A 15609-nucleotide genomic window follows, 5' to 3' on the forward strand; every position below is an offset into this window, starting at 1 on the left:
ATCTCACCCCACTTTCACATTAAATTCCTCTGTAAAGGTCAGTAAGCTTAGAGTGGGCCTGAGGAACATGTTTACTACATGTTTCACTTTACAGCTAGTAGCCTTTGTGAAAACTTTATGACTTTGTAAAAAGTATGTGACGACCCCTCCGCTCCACTACTGGTTGCAGCCTAACAGCCGGGTTGTAACACGTACAAGTGTCACACTGAATTTTACAGTCATCGGTTTCTGCTCCTTTGCATGTGGCCTTTGTGTCCTTTTGATCTGAGCTGATCTTTGGTTTCCTTTTTAACCTGTTTGAGGAGTAGTCAGAGATTATCAACGCACAGCAAGAGGTTCACCCCCAACCTTTGTCTCTGTTAGTTTAAAGGAAAAACTCACAGTGTTACTGGGAGTCTACAACCTGTGTAAAACAGGTGGGTTGGGTTCCATAGGCATCCATACCATGGACAGGGTGCAAAGTTTGTGTATTTGGGCCAGGTAGCTGGGGATACTTTGATGTTTGGTCATGTATCTCTTTATTTTTTCACACTTATATGGTCAAATATTTTGATATTTATCAAAGCAGTTATGATGTTGGATAACAAAAATCTGACAGCTACATATAAACATTCATTTTGTCGTCAGTTAGACAAAAGTAAATATGAAAGTTTTCTAAATTATCCTGTGCAAAACTTTTCTTTAAGTTTGACTTTCTTGCCACTAAAATGGTACAGACAGACTTTTTCACAGCAGAAATGTTGACCTTTCACAACAAGAAAAGCACAGGTGCAACATGTTTTGTAAAATGAAGGCTGCATTCCATTTAGATGTCTGAGTTCTAGGGCCCTGCTGTGGGCTTGTGGGCATGTGGGCATGTTGGCTTACTGGGACACTTAAACATATTAATGTTTCGTTATGCCTATGATTTTAATGTCATAACAAACAAATGTCTGCTGTGAAAAGGATTTGTTGTGCATGACTGAGCACAATGAGTATGATTAATTAAATATGTTGACGTTTATATGATAGTAGCACATTAGTTATGGAACAAACCGCATATCAGGTAAGCTAACTGTTGCTGTGTTTTGTCACTTCCATCAGAATCAGCTTTATCGGTCAAGTTCATGTGCACATACAGGGAATCTGACTTCGGTAGACTTTGCTCTCAATGTACCAGTATTGACATATACTCAAAAATTAGACAAGAAAGTGGAATATACAAAAAAATATACAAATATACAAAAGATATACAAAATATTTAAGTCTATGAGGTAAGGAAAAGCAACAATAGATGGTAAAATAGTTGCTTTAGGGACAGTTTGTTATCTATGGGTGGGGTGGTGCAAAAAGGGGGAGGCATATATTTTTAAGGAACTTGTGTTTTTTATTTTGGCTTTGGGGAGGGGCATAAAACTATCAACGGCTGTTTTTTGTATTTATTTCATTTTTTAATTTAAAAGGCATGTTTTGTTTTCATTTATCATAGCCAGAAACTGTAACAACAGAAATTCTCATTTGACTTTCAAATTTCCGACGGTCATCAAACACATTATGTGAGTTAAACACTTACAGGAAAAACAAACAAACCAAAAAACAAATCTGGGCTTCAAATTGTAATATTTCGTCAAAATCACCTTATTCTACATCACTTTAAAATTTTGTCAAAATAAATTATTTGCATCGACTAACCAGCAGCATGACAAGAGTGAAAAACCAAGGGTTTTTAAACATCAAAGGCCACGTTTTTAAAGTCTAATAATTAATCAGTGGTGAAGGAAGGCTCATGCATTTTCCCTAAGTCACTCAGGGAGGCTCAAGAAAAAAATATTTGTAGCTTCGGACAGGGTGAAAAAAATAATTTAAGTCACATGCCAGCCGCCCCCTTCCTCTGATAAGTAAAGAACAGTCCCTTACAAGATAAAACTGCAATTTTGCTACCTAGCTAACACAGGAAAAGAACTAACAAGGGATAAGCAGCTATCAGTATGGTAGTACATTAAGTCAGTGTACATTCTCATCCAATATTTTGTCACTAATATCATATATACAGCAATGGTTTGTTATTGTTATCTATTGTAATCTGCTTTGAGAAACCGTTCTATGAAGACTACGCAAAAATAATTATTATTATAACATCACTTACTTACACTCACTACTTGTACCTAACTTACAAAACCCTACTAATTCAGAAGTACCGAAAAAGGTATTTTTAAATTATTATTTAGGAAACAACTCTCGGATGTTCACTATCTTGTTCCGTCTTTGGTCTTTGGCTGGCTGAGTCCGTCTGATGGTGACGTCAGACTCAGAGAAAATGCTACCAAATTACTGCACTGTAATTGGCTGATTTATCGCAAAGGGCGGGGAGCACGCTTCTTGCAGTAGCGGATTGGTCGGTACTGCTGTCAGTCAATCCCCCTGTCTCAGTGGCCGCCGCACAGTCAGGTTGATGGAGAGAAGAGGAGAGCGACGTGGTGGAGATGTAACAAACAACGGAAACAACTATTTTAATGTTCTTAGTTTCCCTCCATCGTACACTTGACTTTTCTCTACTTTGTTTACTTTTCTTTCTTATTTCACGGCGGTTTTGCCGCTTTACGGTCAGAGTCGTGTATCCTTGGCAACGCGAACAACTGTCCTGCGAAGTTTGGATCAAGTGTTCCACCTTCAGCCGGAAAACAAACTGGATATTTACCCGCTAAACTAACGGAACAGACTCCGGGCTGCATGAGAGCGTTTGTGGAAGTGTTTCTAACAGTTTTATTCATATTTAACGCTTTCCACTGGAAACCTACTGTTTAGGGAAACGGGGCAGCGCGAGACAATAGTGGTGTGAGAGAGAGCTCGTGCAGGGGGGGATCGATGCCTCGCGGGGGCTTTGTTCTGTCCTGTGTGGTGACCCACCGCGAGCCTGCTGCGGATATCGACTGATTGACCGGTGGATTTATGATCGGTTGGTGACTGATAAACGGACTCGGAACCATGGACGTGACTCTGTCCGAGTTACTGGCCACTTTCATGGAGTCACCGCTGGTGGTGTGGGTGAGTGGGAGCAGCACGCGCGCACACGGCTGTGCGGTGATGCACACGAGTTGCTGACCTACCTCTGTTTGACTTTCTCTGTTTCTCTCACTTTGGATACATTTGTTTGTGAGAACTACCCGACCAACCAGTTTAAACTGTCTAAACAAACAACACTGACCTCTAAAGCACCATCTGCAATACTTTGCTCTCTTGCACTTTTAACCCATTTATTGACACAGTTCAGACTGTTATATTACAGCGACAGGGTTAAGAGTTTCACTGTAAAAGCCCCTGGTTAAGGGACTGTTCTCTATGTATCAGATGAGGGGGGTGCCTGGGGTGTGACTTCATTTTATTTTATTTTTTATTTTTTCGAAGCTACAAATATTTTTCTCGAGTCTCCCTGAGTGACTTGGGAAATCGCATGATCTCCATCAACCATTAATTAGTTATGAGATTTTAGAAACTTATCAATTGATGCTTAAAAGTTAAGAGAAAAAAAAAAGCTATTTTATTCACTCTTGTGGTGCATGTTGGTTACTTAATTGCAGATGGGCTGCTTTTGGCAAAATTTGAATGAGAAATGTGGAATAAAGTGATTTTGATAAAATACATCACTAATTTAAACTCAGATTTGGAAAAAAAATCCAATGATAATTTCTGTTTTTACAGTTTCTGGCTATTTTAAAAGGTGTAATTTGGCAATTTTTAAAGAAAACATGCTTTCCATACCCACTATGTTTTCTTTAAAAATAAGTGGTAACAGAAATACAGATTACAACAATTTCCAGTTGCATCCTCCTCTAAGTCAAAATAAAAAAAAACACGTGTCCTCCCTCGAGCTTAAAAAATTATTTGACATACCTCCCTCTTTTTTCACCACCCTCCTCCCCTCACATAAGTGACAAACAGTCCCTAAATCATTCATTGAGAGACACTGGCTGGTCTCTCTGGGGCTTTCCAAGTTTAGATCTCATTTCAACTGTCAGGGAGAAAAAGTTAATTCTCAGTTTCCTCTGCTTCACTGGTTGCAGCTGCTGTTCCTCAGTTAGTGCTGTTTCTTTACCTCTTCATCGACTTTTGCCATTTTTAATTTACTGATGTACGAAAGAATTTCCTCTTGTCAACCCAAACATTCTCTCTGTTTGAGTGGGTTTAGCTGTTTTGCATGTCCCAAAGAGTCACTATCTCTATGGAGCAAAAAGTGCTGCAGCTGATTTCACTTATCTAGCAAAGCTTTAAGCAGAGACTGAGCAAATAAATGGTTAAAAGTAATGGAAACTAAATCCAGAATTAAGAAACAGAAGCAAAAAATAGAAAAAATGTAGATTAGATACTTTAATTCCTCAGTAGATTTTGTTATAGATAGCAGTGTGTTAAAAGTTTGTTTGGGACCCACTTTAATCTTCCTGCTGGCCAATATGGGCTTCCAGCCCAGACTATGACAACCCACAAAGCAGTCAATAGGTTATTACCTCTGCGGTACTTCCTGTTTGGCTGTGACCCCATCCTGTTGACCTGGCCGGTCAACCAACACTTTTTCTCATGTATGTCAGACACAGACAAACACATTTAACACAGCCACGCTGCAGAAGCTGACGCATGGAAAGTCACAAGCTGTTTCTCATTCTCTTTTTTTCCTTTATTTGCACATCCAAGGTTAGAGAAATGGGGTTCGTGACCAGAATGTTGCCGATAGGATATCTGAAACCTGATTTTAGGGTATGTCTGGGTGGAGAAAATGAAAGAGTAGCGCTCACATTTAGGAAGGCCCTTAATCCCCAACTACTCCAGTAGAGTTGCTCAGTGGCCAGGAGCAGATCAGACTGTGGTTATACTGGGCAGCTTCCAGCTGTGTCACTGTGTGAGCAGGGCGTTCCTCAAAAAGAGAGCAAAACCCCCCCTGAATAAAGAAAGGTTAAAGAAATATTAAATGCGCTCGATATAACTTTTAAAGAAAGGTTTACATTGTTTCCAAATCTGTCTTTAAATGTAGCTGATATACCCTTGTGTACATTGAAAGGTTACTGGTGACAGTAATTGTTCCTGCTGCCCACACTGGCCACGATGACACCCCCTCTTTCATTTAAAGTGATGGAGGCAAATTCTAAAGTTATTGTTCTGTGCAGAGATGCATTCTAATGTTTAGCTGAAGCTAATATGAAGCTAAGGCTGCAGTCATTTTAATGCTAAATGTCCTTGTGTTATCATGCCTCTGCTGCATCTGAGCAGGGAAACGCTATCTATGGAGGCATAAGGAGGAATACTAGAACAGACCCTAACTGTGGAAGATACCCAGTTGATTCTACTTGTTTCAGCAGAATGCCAACCAGCATATTAAACTGAAAGAAAAAAACATCAAGAGTGTTAAGTTTATATTTCTAGGTGTGGTTGATGTTTCTTTCTGTCTCTAGGTGCGCACCTTGGGTCCTTTGGGTTCAAGTGACGACGTAGGCTCAGAGGAGCGGGTCAACATGTTTATGGAGCTGGTGGACGGCGTCTTCCTGCACAAGATCATGACACACATGTAGGTGACACCAAACAGAGTGAGAGTTTGATTTGCATGAGTCAGTGAACAAAGTTCTTTCGTGTGTATTTTTGTGTTTCTGGACTGGGTGTATGAACGGTGAGTGAGTTAATCCAGTGTTTCCTGTGTAAGTGTGTTGTGTGCGACCACATCCTGACGGGCTGGTTTCATGTTGTAAACGTCACAGCCAGATGTGCAGCTAAAGTCTGCATCAAGACATACAGTGGAGTTTGAGAGTGAGCACAAATCAGACCATTAACAGTCCCTTTTAATACTGAGGTGTGAACAATTATAAAATTGTCAAGCAATAACTCTCAGCAGGTTCAGGTGATGGATATTTACCACCTATATCTCCTCATAGAATAAAAAAAGCTGGCAATGCACAGAGAGAATCAGCCACAACTGTGAAGGTGATGCAACACAACATGGTTTGATAAGACTTTTCTAAGAATGATACCTCTTATACTATGAGTATGTTGTGACAGTATCCAGTTTTTGTAAATGACCGTTCTTATGCCAACAAAACATGCACAACCAAAGATAATTAAGAAACCTGTCACCTTCTGCAACAGTGTGGTTCCCTGACATGCATTCAGGTTTGGACAACTGTGGAGCTCTATAGCACAGAGGTAGAAGATATATCGGGCTTTGGATACACACCATAGACTGTATGAAAGTAATGGATGTAGCCAGTGTGACATTACCCATTGGTTTGTGGACTCCCGTTTTGAAGCCTCAAGTTTAACCCTTAGACTGTCGCAATCTTGGAGGTTTGGAGCCAAAGTAATTAAAAGATGATATTTTGACGAGAGATTGGAGCTAACCCTAACGCCAGCTGCAGCTGTGTTCCCACAGTCATGGAAAACCTGAAAAAGTCATGGAATTTCACAGTCATATTTTCTAGACCCTTGCTGTGTGTAATGAAACTATCAGAGTAATTCTCCTGAAATTAACCTTCCAAGTAATGTAACAATGACAGATTTATAATGGGTAGCTGTCCATGTAACGGAGCTCTGATATACGCTGATACATGATAACGTTTTTTTATCATCACTCATTCTTCATTTTCTCCCCATGTTCTGTCTCTCCCCTCATGTATGCCCACTAGCTGAACTAATTTACTAGACCTGTAACGTTATTCCCACCACTTGAAGTCACTATATTTCTAAATCTGCTGCCTTTTCCACCAGAAGAGACTGACCTCTGGTGGCACTTGCAGTGTACTACATCACCTCAACACAGCAGCCCCATATCAGTTTAAGGGAAAGAGGAGTGTTTCATTCTGTTGGGATATCAAAACACCCTGGTATACTGTAACACAATGATACTGCCTGAGCAGCCTATTAGCACTGTGCATTTACAGCTACGGCTAACTGTGATGATACAAATTTTTGCTAGTGAAAAATGGGCTTAAAACCATTAAATCAACATGTACGTACCAGAAAAACTCAACATCCAACTCCTTTGAGGGTCTTTCAGTACAACCAAATGCTGAACAAGAGTTTTTTTTAAGGTGACCAAAATGTTAACTTTCATGAACTCAAAACATTCTGAAATAATGATAGCTACAGCAAATCCTTTGCTCTGTGAATCTGTGGTTACGCCATGGTTACATTACCAAACCAACATTGGCAACCACCTGTCACTCAAAGCGGCCATGCCCTTAATAATGCATAAGTGTAAGCCCTAATAACATTTCAGTCGTTGAGTTATATAAAATTTCACCCCCATACTGTTTTTTTTTCCTAGGCTGTGGAAGGCCTGCCCCATCCTAGTCTGTCTTACTCTGCCTCTGATTGGTCTACTCTGATATTTTTACCCTAATCAATCTCTCTCTCCTCTTGCTTAACTCTAAACAACCAAAGCATCAAAGGCAACGAGTACTAGTCAGTCAGGGGGAGAGAGTAAGACAAAGTACAGCGGTTCATGCTTTCGCCATCCTAGGGAAATAAAATTGCCTAGAGTTTTCATGAATGGGGAAATTAGGTTAAGAGACCAAAACCATTTTTGTTCCAGGCTGTAAAGATGTTTATTTCAGCTTTGAAGTTTTATCAAAAGGGTCTGTGAAGATTGGCTTTCTGTAACTGGAACCAGCCTCAAGTGGCCATTAAAGGAACTGTCATCGATGGTTTGTGGTCTTTTCATTGGACTTCTTGACAATGAAAGATAAAGAATATTGTAAGGCTTATCCTTTAATTCTTTGTGGATTGGACAGACAGCATGTGGACTACAGGACACTAATACTGTTCACAATGATGATAATGAAACATACATACTTGTGTGGAATCTAAATCCTCTCCTGTCCAGATGACCCACTGTCCCCAATCAGACCACATGTTCATATGTTAGTTATTGTCTTCAGAAACAATGGTAATCATGCTATTGTTCTCTAAACACTGAATGTAGGCTGGGCTAACTGGGGGGTGATTAGGACTTGGTAGGGGTTTATGGGAAAGTGGGTTACAGAGGAGGAGGCCAGGATGGAGGAGCCATAGGGATTATTACAGGAAAGCCACTCGCAGACCGTTGGTAAATCAGTGAGTCAAAGAACCAGTCAGCTGTTACATCAGTCAGTCTATTCTGACCTTTGAAAAATTAATTATGATCTGGGCAAAATTTTCAATAAAATTGCCATTTAATATAGCCATCTTTATTTGGCTGTGATGATTGACTTGTTGACTGGAATTAAACTAGATAGACATTTCTTGAAGAACATTTAGTAAGCTTGTTGCTAATTATTTGCTGTTGAAACATTAGAAAAAGTTGACACACTGAAATTGGCTCAAGTTGGTCAAAATACAGTTACTGAGAGGAGTTGAGTGACATTTAAAATGGACGTGCTGGAAGAACTATCATTTGGAGTTAAAGGGCTGACAGGAGTTACAGTTGTAAAAGTGTAAGTGATAAATTAAGATGGAAGGAAATCATAAAAGAAATCAGTGCCACTTGAAGTGTATATCATGAAAAAAGATGTCAGTCGAAGTTTTGGCTGAAGTGAAAGCACTGAAAGCAATTGGAGTACATTATGTATCATAGTATGTGTAAAACTGGGGAAGTTAAAAGAGTTGAGAGTTTTTCTCTCACTTCAATTTGAATGTAAGTTCAGAGTGAAGTTCAAGTTCAAGTGCACAAAGGAGTATAATTTTGGAAGTGATTAGTTGAGCCGGAAGTGTCATTGGAAGTTTAATTGATGAAAGAAATTAGAAGATGTCAGTTGTAATCGCTGAAGTTTCAGCATTTCAGTTTGGTGTCAGCTTTTCCAAAAAACGTAAACTATCCCTCATCTTTCATGCATTATAAGTATTATTCAACTTTTCAATGACATCCATATTAGTTCTTTTCATACAAAGATTGCGCGACAGAGCTGCTATGAAGTCCCTTTTTTGTGATGCCTTTGCATTTTTACATAGAACCAAACAACGGTGGGGTCATGCCGCTCCAGGGTTTTATAAACATAAACAATTGCATAACATGGCAATACCAATCATTTTCAGTCTCTGACACATGGCGGCTGATCTCATCCTCAGCTCGGAGGGTAAAGACCTTGTTGCTTTCCAACTTGCAGACATTTTTGGCTGCTGTTCTTCTTCTTTGAATTAGCTGTTAACTGCTATTAGCTACTTTTTAAATCTCCCTCAATGGGTCGCAGGCATAACACATTGTCAAAACATCACACCCATGCCACCTGGGATCCTGTTCTGCTGGCTGTCCCGTTTATTTAGAGGCCCTTTCAGTGCTGTTATGACCTCTGTTTGTGGCTCAGACATCTCTGTCTCCCCATGCTGTGATCGTACCTTTTATCCAGAACCACAAGGTGGCTTAATTGTGTAACAGCTTTTCAACATCCAGCATTCACACAGCATTTTCTTCAGAAATTGCTTTTTCTAGTGTTGTTTATGTTGTACTACTTGTAGAATTAGATTCTGTATCCGTTCCGGATGTATACATTTCCAAGTCCTGATCCAACCTTGCCAATAACTCCAGAGTGTTGCAGAGTCCAAAAGTCAAAATTTATTAAAATCATTTCCAAAGTTCACAACAGGTTTTTAATCTAATGAAATATTCTGAAATATTTGTGGGTGGTGGCCTTTCAAAAACATTTTCACTGCCATCAAAAATGGCCCTCCTGCTTGCCTCAAACTAAGTATGACACGTAGGGCAGTTTAGCAGGTTACAGCCCAGTTCTTAACTCGTTTGAGTGTCAGTGAACGTCTGCACCAGACTGTTCAGATTTTGAATAAAATAAAAATGCAGACACTTTAGTTTGAAATGTTCTGATTTATTTTGTTGCCATATCTGTTATAGGAGAATGTAGCTGTAAGCCTAAAGTGCAATGAATCACTTAATTCAAATTTAGGAATTTGTCCAAGGATTTACACATTTTTTAGGTTGATGACATCATAAAATATGATGTCAGACATTTGAAGCTTCATTTGAAAATCTCAGTGGACGCTTTGACATTTGGTACAGCCAAATTAAAGAGGAAGAGAGGAAATCAAGTGCAGTCTCAGTCTGTTATTCTTCAGACCTGTCTCAACATAAAGGCTTAGCAGGGGCCAAAATTTGTTGTAATATTGAGATTTCATTTGTACATCTATAATTAACTTGTTAATCAGGGGCTTTGATGGTAAAGACTCCATCTCAGTGCTAGGTCAAGCAAAGTGACAGTCTGTTTTCTAGCCTCTGTATGTTGAGAATAGTTTCCATTAGGCATCAAACTGACGTCATGACAGCCATAGTAGGTCAGCCAGACAGCGTTACACACCCTCTGTTCACATGCAGATCAGTCTGGCACAGGCTGCAGTGTGTTGATGTGAGCATAAATTTCTCTCCAGCACAATAGTGACCCTACACTTGGGATGTGTGTGTGAGTCTCTGGGTGTAATAAGATCTTTGTCTTAAGTACCAACAAGTAACGTCAATCTAAGCGCTCCTTTGCTGTGTGTGTGTCTCCATAGTGACCCCAGCCCAACCAATCAAAGGCTGAACAAGAATGTGAACAATGATGTGTCACTTCGTCTTCACAACCTGAACGTTCTCACCAGACACATCAGGACGTACTACCAGGTAATTAACACTCATGCTGCTGGTGGTGTGCTAGGGCAACATGCCTGGCTCAAACTGCAGTACAGCAGACAAGCAGCACTCCACATTGTCTTTTCTTTTCACCCATGCAAAAAAAATCTTAAAGTGGAATTAACATATTATCTGCTAATCAATAGCTCCATATTCTGCCATTTGTAGATGATGTATTATGTGTGGTTTGATGTATTGTTTGTTTTAATTGAACTGATATTACTGAACTACTGCTCAGTTTGAGTCTCTGTTTTTCTGTTTGGAGGTACAGCCATTACTGTATCCTCAGTTGATTTACTTTGCCTGGGGGCTGCAAGTGTACTGTATATGTGTTCACTGTGTGTTCATCTTGTCTTTCGGCCATTTGATTGTCATGTATGTGTCTTCTGGTGTGTGCATTTCAGCTTGGGTGTTAAGAATAGGAACAGGCCCTGCAGACACAAACAACACACGTGTGTGTCACTTATGTGCCGTACTGATGATAGTTTCCAACAGTGTAGATCAACTTTGAACTTGCTAGACGATCATTCTGTAGTTTTCTTGCACGGCAACCAGTAATCTGCAGCAATCAATACTAGCAGGAAGTTACACAGTATGATGAGATCATTGAGAACAAGTGTCATGCTCAGTGTGAGGCATTTAGTTACTTTGGTAGAAGATGTTGTTTTTTCTTTTCTTTTTTCTTTGATGTTTGAGTCATTTCAAACCAGTTTTTTTTTCAGTTTTTAGTTGGATTTTCTGTGAAACACTAACTGATTCCCAGTATTTTTGAGTTACACATCACATATTTTTGTTTCCTATAAGTTTGTGGCTTGCTCCTTTTATAAAGGAATGCTTAGATTCACAACAGTTACACTACAGTGAATGCTGATACTGCATGTTTTTACAGTGGGAAAAAGTATCCTCAGAAACATCCAGCAGCATAATGATAAGCATAATGTCTGAGTCACATTTTGGCCAAACATTTTGCAGCTACAGCTAGGGCAGAGTATCGGTACTCAATACCTGAAATAACTCTGTACCAAGTAGTATCTACACATCTCCAGTCAAATGATACCTGCATTGATCCTTTTTGCGCCCGCGGTCTGATCTCATACTGTACCATTTCCCTGTCAGACTAGCAGACTTTCTGTTACAGCCACCTCCAGAGCTGCTATCATCCCGGTGAACGGTCAGTTCAGTGTCTGTCCATTAAGCACAAACTACACTGCCGCAACAGCGCAGTTAACGTCCAACACTGAGATGTTGAACTGTCCCAACAAACTCACACTGACGACGACTCTGTTGTTAAACCTATGTGATGCTAACAGTTAGCCCCATCACAGTGTGTATGTGGTTGGGTGTACTCTCACAACTTTCCCTGAAGTGAAGCTCACACCTAGCAGCAGCAGCAGCTTAATTTCTTTTGTAACCAGCATGATTGGTTAATGCCTTTATTCGTGGTATGAAAGCTCAGAAAAATCAGCATCATTCTGGAGGAAAAATCAAATAGCTTTTTGGCTGTGTAATATTAGCAGACCAGAAAAGAATGAGGGATTTCCTAGATGGCAGCAAAAGTATATTTAATCCAGAAAGGGTTTCAGTATTAAAGTAGCTTACTACATGCAAGCAATACACTCACATCACTGTGTGGGGTTAGAGCTCAGAGGAAGTGTGTATGTGTGTGTCAGCAGGATATGACTGCACCTCAGCCAAATCAACTGCATCTGAGCTCCTTATATCTGATTTATAAAAAGACACACTGTGTTTGTGCACACACACATGCACCGAAGATTTATGCCTCTAACCAAAGAGCTGTGATTAGCTTTGAGAGAAGGGTCACATTACATCATGCGCCTGGCATCAGTACACATGGCACAGACATAAAGACAGTACACACACACACACACACACACACCCCATTTGCCAACCAGGGTTCAACATTAACCATGGCTCAATAACCCGTGGCCACAAAAAGTTACTATGTGTCCACCAAACATCCCTGTTAGTGGCCCCCTGTGGCCACCAAGTTTTATCAGGCCTCTCTTGAGAATAAGACCGTGTGTCTCAATTGTCTGCCTAAGTAAAGGTTAAATAAACTGAAAAAAACATCCACAAACAGCTTGATTCATTCAAACTTTGTACTTCAACGTTCTACAAAAACAACAAACAGCACTTGTAGCCAGTGTTTCGGTTTAACAATTGACTGTGTTAAGTGGTGACTATCAGACAAATGCATTATGGTTGCTCGTAGTGATGGCAGCTGTTGGAAACAGAACATGCAGGTGTCCTTGTAAAAGCCTTAAATTTTTCTTTTATCAATTTTACATAACACTCTTCTGCGCTAGTATCTACACCAACCATTAATGCTGCTACAAGAAACAACAGAGGAATTTGGCTGAAGTTCAACAGTTAACACTGTCCGTTGTTAAACTGAAACACCTGCTAGCTCCCAATATGTTTGGACAACTGAAGTATGCGTTCATGATGCCTAATCCAACTGTCACTGTGATCTTTACAGAAGAACAAGAGACACAGAAGGTGGACTTTAAAAAAACAAATCTGCATTGAAACATTTGAAAGTAGGTATTTATGTAAAAAAAAGATAGTGTGAACTAAGAGACTGCAAGAAAATACAAATAAACCAAATGTTTGCGAAGAACTTGAGTCTTCAGTTTAAATAAGTAGTTACAGTATGTATTATAATTCTGTTGATGCCTTGTCATGTAATAACATGTCACAGTCAAGGAAGGCTTTGTTAAGTTGTGTTAAATTGACTTTCCTTTTTACTTTTAACATTTGGGCCATCAGAAATGTACTTTGGTCACCAAATTTAGGGGCTTGGTGGCCTGTGGGGCCAGCGCTTAAAAATATTGCCATCTGTCCCTGCCAACACTTGTCTTTTATGAAGACAATTTCATTGCAATCTCTGTAATACGACATGTGGAGTACACAGTATTGTTTTATTACATCTGGCTGCTCTAATTTCTTACCCATCTAAAGTGCATGACTAGGGTTGCAGTGGCATGAGATTTTCACAGTACAATAACCATCTCAACCAGTACATCGCTGCAACCCTATGTACGACAGTACAATACAACTGTCAGTACACAATCTAGAAGTAATCCAGTTATGGAAAGTAACTGCACACAGCTAGCCAAGTGTTACACCACCTATAATCTATCTTTTAACACAGATCTACCTTTAATAGAATAATCATTAAAGTGTAATACTAATTGTCCTTTCACACTTAAGAGGATCTTTGCGTTTGTGAGTTTACTGGCATGGCACCTTATCTTTAAATGGAAACATGCTTTACCGTTTAAATTTAAAAGATGGATTTAGGGAGTACTGAGTTATGATAAGCTTAGGAAGACTACATACTAATATAAAGCTTTCTAGAAACCTTTGATACAATATGGAAAGCTTTTCTGGATTATATAAACTTAAGCCTAGAGTCTGGAACAACATTTAGTTGTTGGTGTTTTGATATCTAGAAAGATAATTTGATAGTGTGTCCCTGTACACTGTGTGTGTGTGTGTGTGTGTGTGTGTGTGTGTTACTCATGTTTGAGGAAGTTAATATTGTAAATATTAAGCTGCACATCATAGCACTGTAGGGGATTTTTATCTGTTCATGTAGAAATTGAGATAAGTTTGTAGTTGCGCTTGATAGATGTTGGACAGTGTGTTGTCCACTGATACAGACCTACAGACTGATTTATGGAAAACAATTACAATCTAACCTGCTTTCATAATATTAGTCAGAAACATCCCATTTAATCATAATCCTTCAGCCCAACCAAAACAAAGATGCTCCTTATCTGATACACTGTGTAACCAAATGCAGTGTGTCAGTGTCAGTGTCTCAGATAATACAGAATACTTCAGCATAACACAGATCATGTGAAGGTCATGCAGATCAGACACAACAAAGACCACATCTGCTGCTAAGTGTGTGTGTGTGTGTGTGTGTGTGTGTGTGTGTGTGTGTGTGTGTGTGTGTGTGTGCACGCGCATACACTCGGTGAAGTGGGTCATTCTGGGTAGTATGGGGTTAATCTGTCCATGATGGTTAATCTCTAACCACAGTGAAATACTCTGGCCTTAACACACACTGAGCCACACACATGCTCATGCACACACCTCACAGTATAACCTCAAGTCAGTAAGTTATGAGCCTCCAATTGGATAAGCTGCAAGAACAAAATACACACACACATATATGTCCAGCTGTTCATAAGGGGTTAGGCGTTGGCTCTCTGCTAATTAGATGATGTCTCAGCAGACACACAGGCTGGTCCACTGACTCCTCCCACTCTCCCTAGTGACAAAGCATGAAACGTTAGTGTGTGTAAGTGTGAGTGTGAGGAGGGGGTGTCTGTCACCTCCTTTCTCTTCTCTCACTATTGTAGAAAACACAGTAACCTGATATCACAGGCTCAGAATACTAAGCTATTTACTGTTTTCAAACTCTATGCTACGTAATTTGTAGTTAAACAACGGTAATAAATCACAATGTATTGCAATATATGTTAAAGCAGTACTCGACATATCGCAAAACATTAAAAATCCCAATAATATTGTATCATGACTTAAGTATCTTGATGTATCCTGGGGCCTTTGGTGATTCCCACCCCTAATATGTGTAGACGGTGGGCCGAACGCGTTTTTCGTGTTGTTGATCGATCTCCATCGATAGAGTACACAGTTTTTTGTGTGTGATATTAAACAATTGTATAGAGTCTGGGAAAATTTGTTGGCAGCTCTGGTTTGATCATATATTTTCACAAACTTGTATTTTAATTGTCACTCTGCTCAGGCAACTTGCGGGATAACTCTAGCTGATGAACCAATCAGATTGTAGTTTAGAGAATATCAACCAATGGCAGACGGCCTTAGGACCCAAAAATGTAAATAGGGAAAACTGACAGCTCTGTCTTTTTTTGACTTCTTATTGTGTCAAAATGAACAATTTAATGTAAATATATGGTATATAATCACCATCATCATTAATATAC

At 39.6% G+C, this 15609-nt stretch overlaps 1 protein-coding gene across 2 annotated transcripts in view; it reads left to right on the plus strand.

The window, feature by feature from the left end:
• The first annotated feature begins 2408 nt into the window (after positions 1-2408).
• ccdc88c (coiled-coil domain containing 88C) overlaps positions 2409-15609 on the plus strand; it is an 82218-nt gene continuing 69017 nt past the window's right edge. For both annotated transcript variants that reach the window (XM_049596216.1, XM_049596217.1), the window contains exons 1-3: positions 2409-3024; positions 5421-5533; positions 10492-10600. In XM_049596216.1, the coding sequence (XP_049452173.1) occupies positions 2965-3024; positions 5421-5533; positions 10492-10600 (282 nt within the window). In that variant the 5' untranslated portion in view covers positions 2409-2964. The remainder of the gene's footprint in view (positions 3025-5420; positions 5534-10491; positions 10601-15609) is intronic.

This window comes from Epinephelus fuscoguttatus, linkage group LG14, assembly GCF_011397635.1.
Source record: "Epinephelus fuscoguttatus linkage group LG14, E.fuscoguttatus.final_Chr_v1".
NCBI classification, from domain to species: domain Eukaryota; kingdom Metazoa; phylum Chordata; class Actinopteri; order Perciformes; family Serranidae; genus Epinephelus; species Epinephelus fuscoguttatus.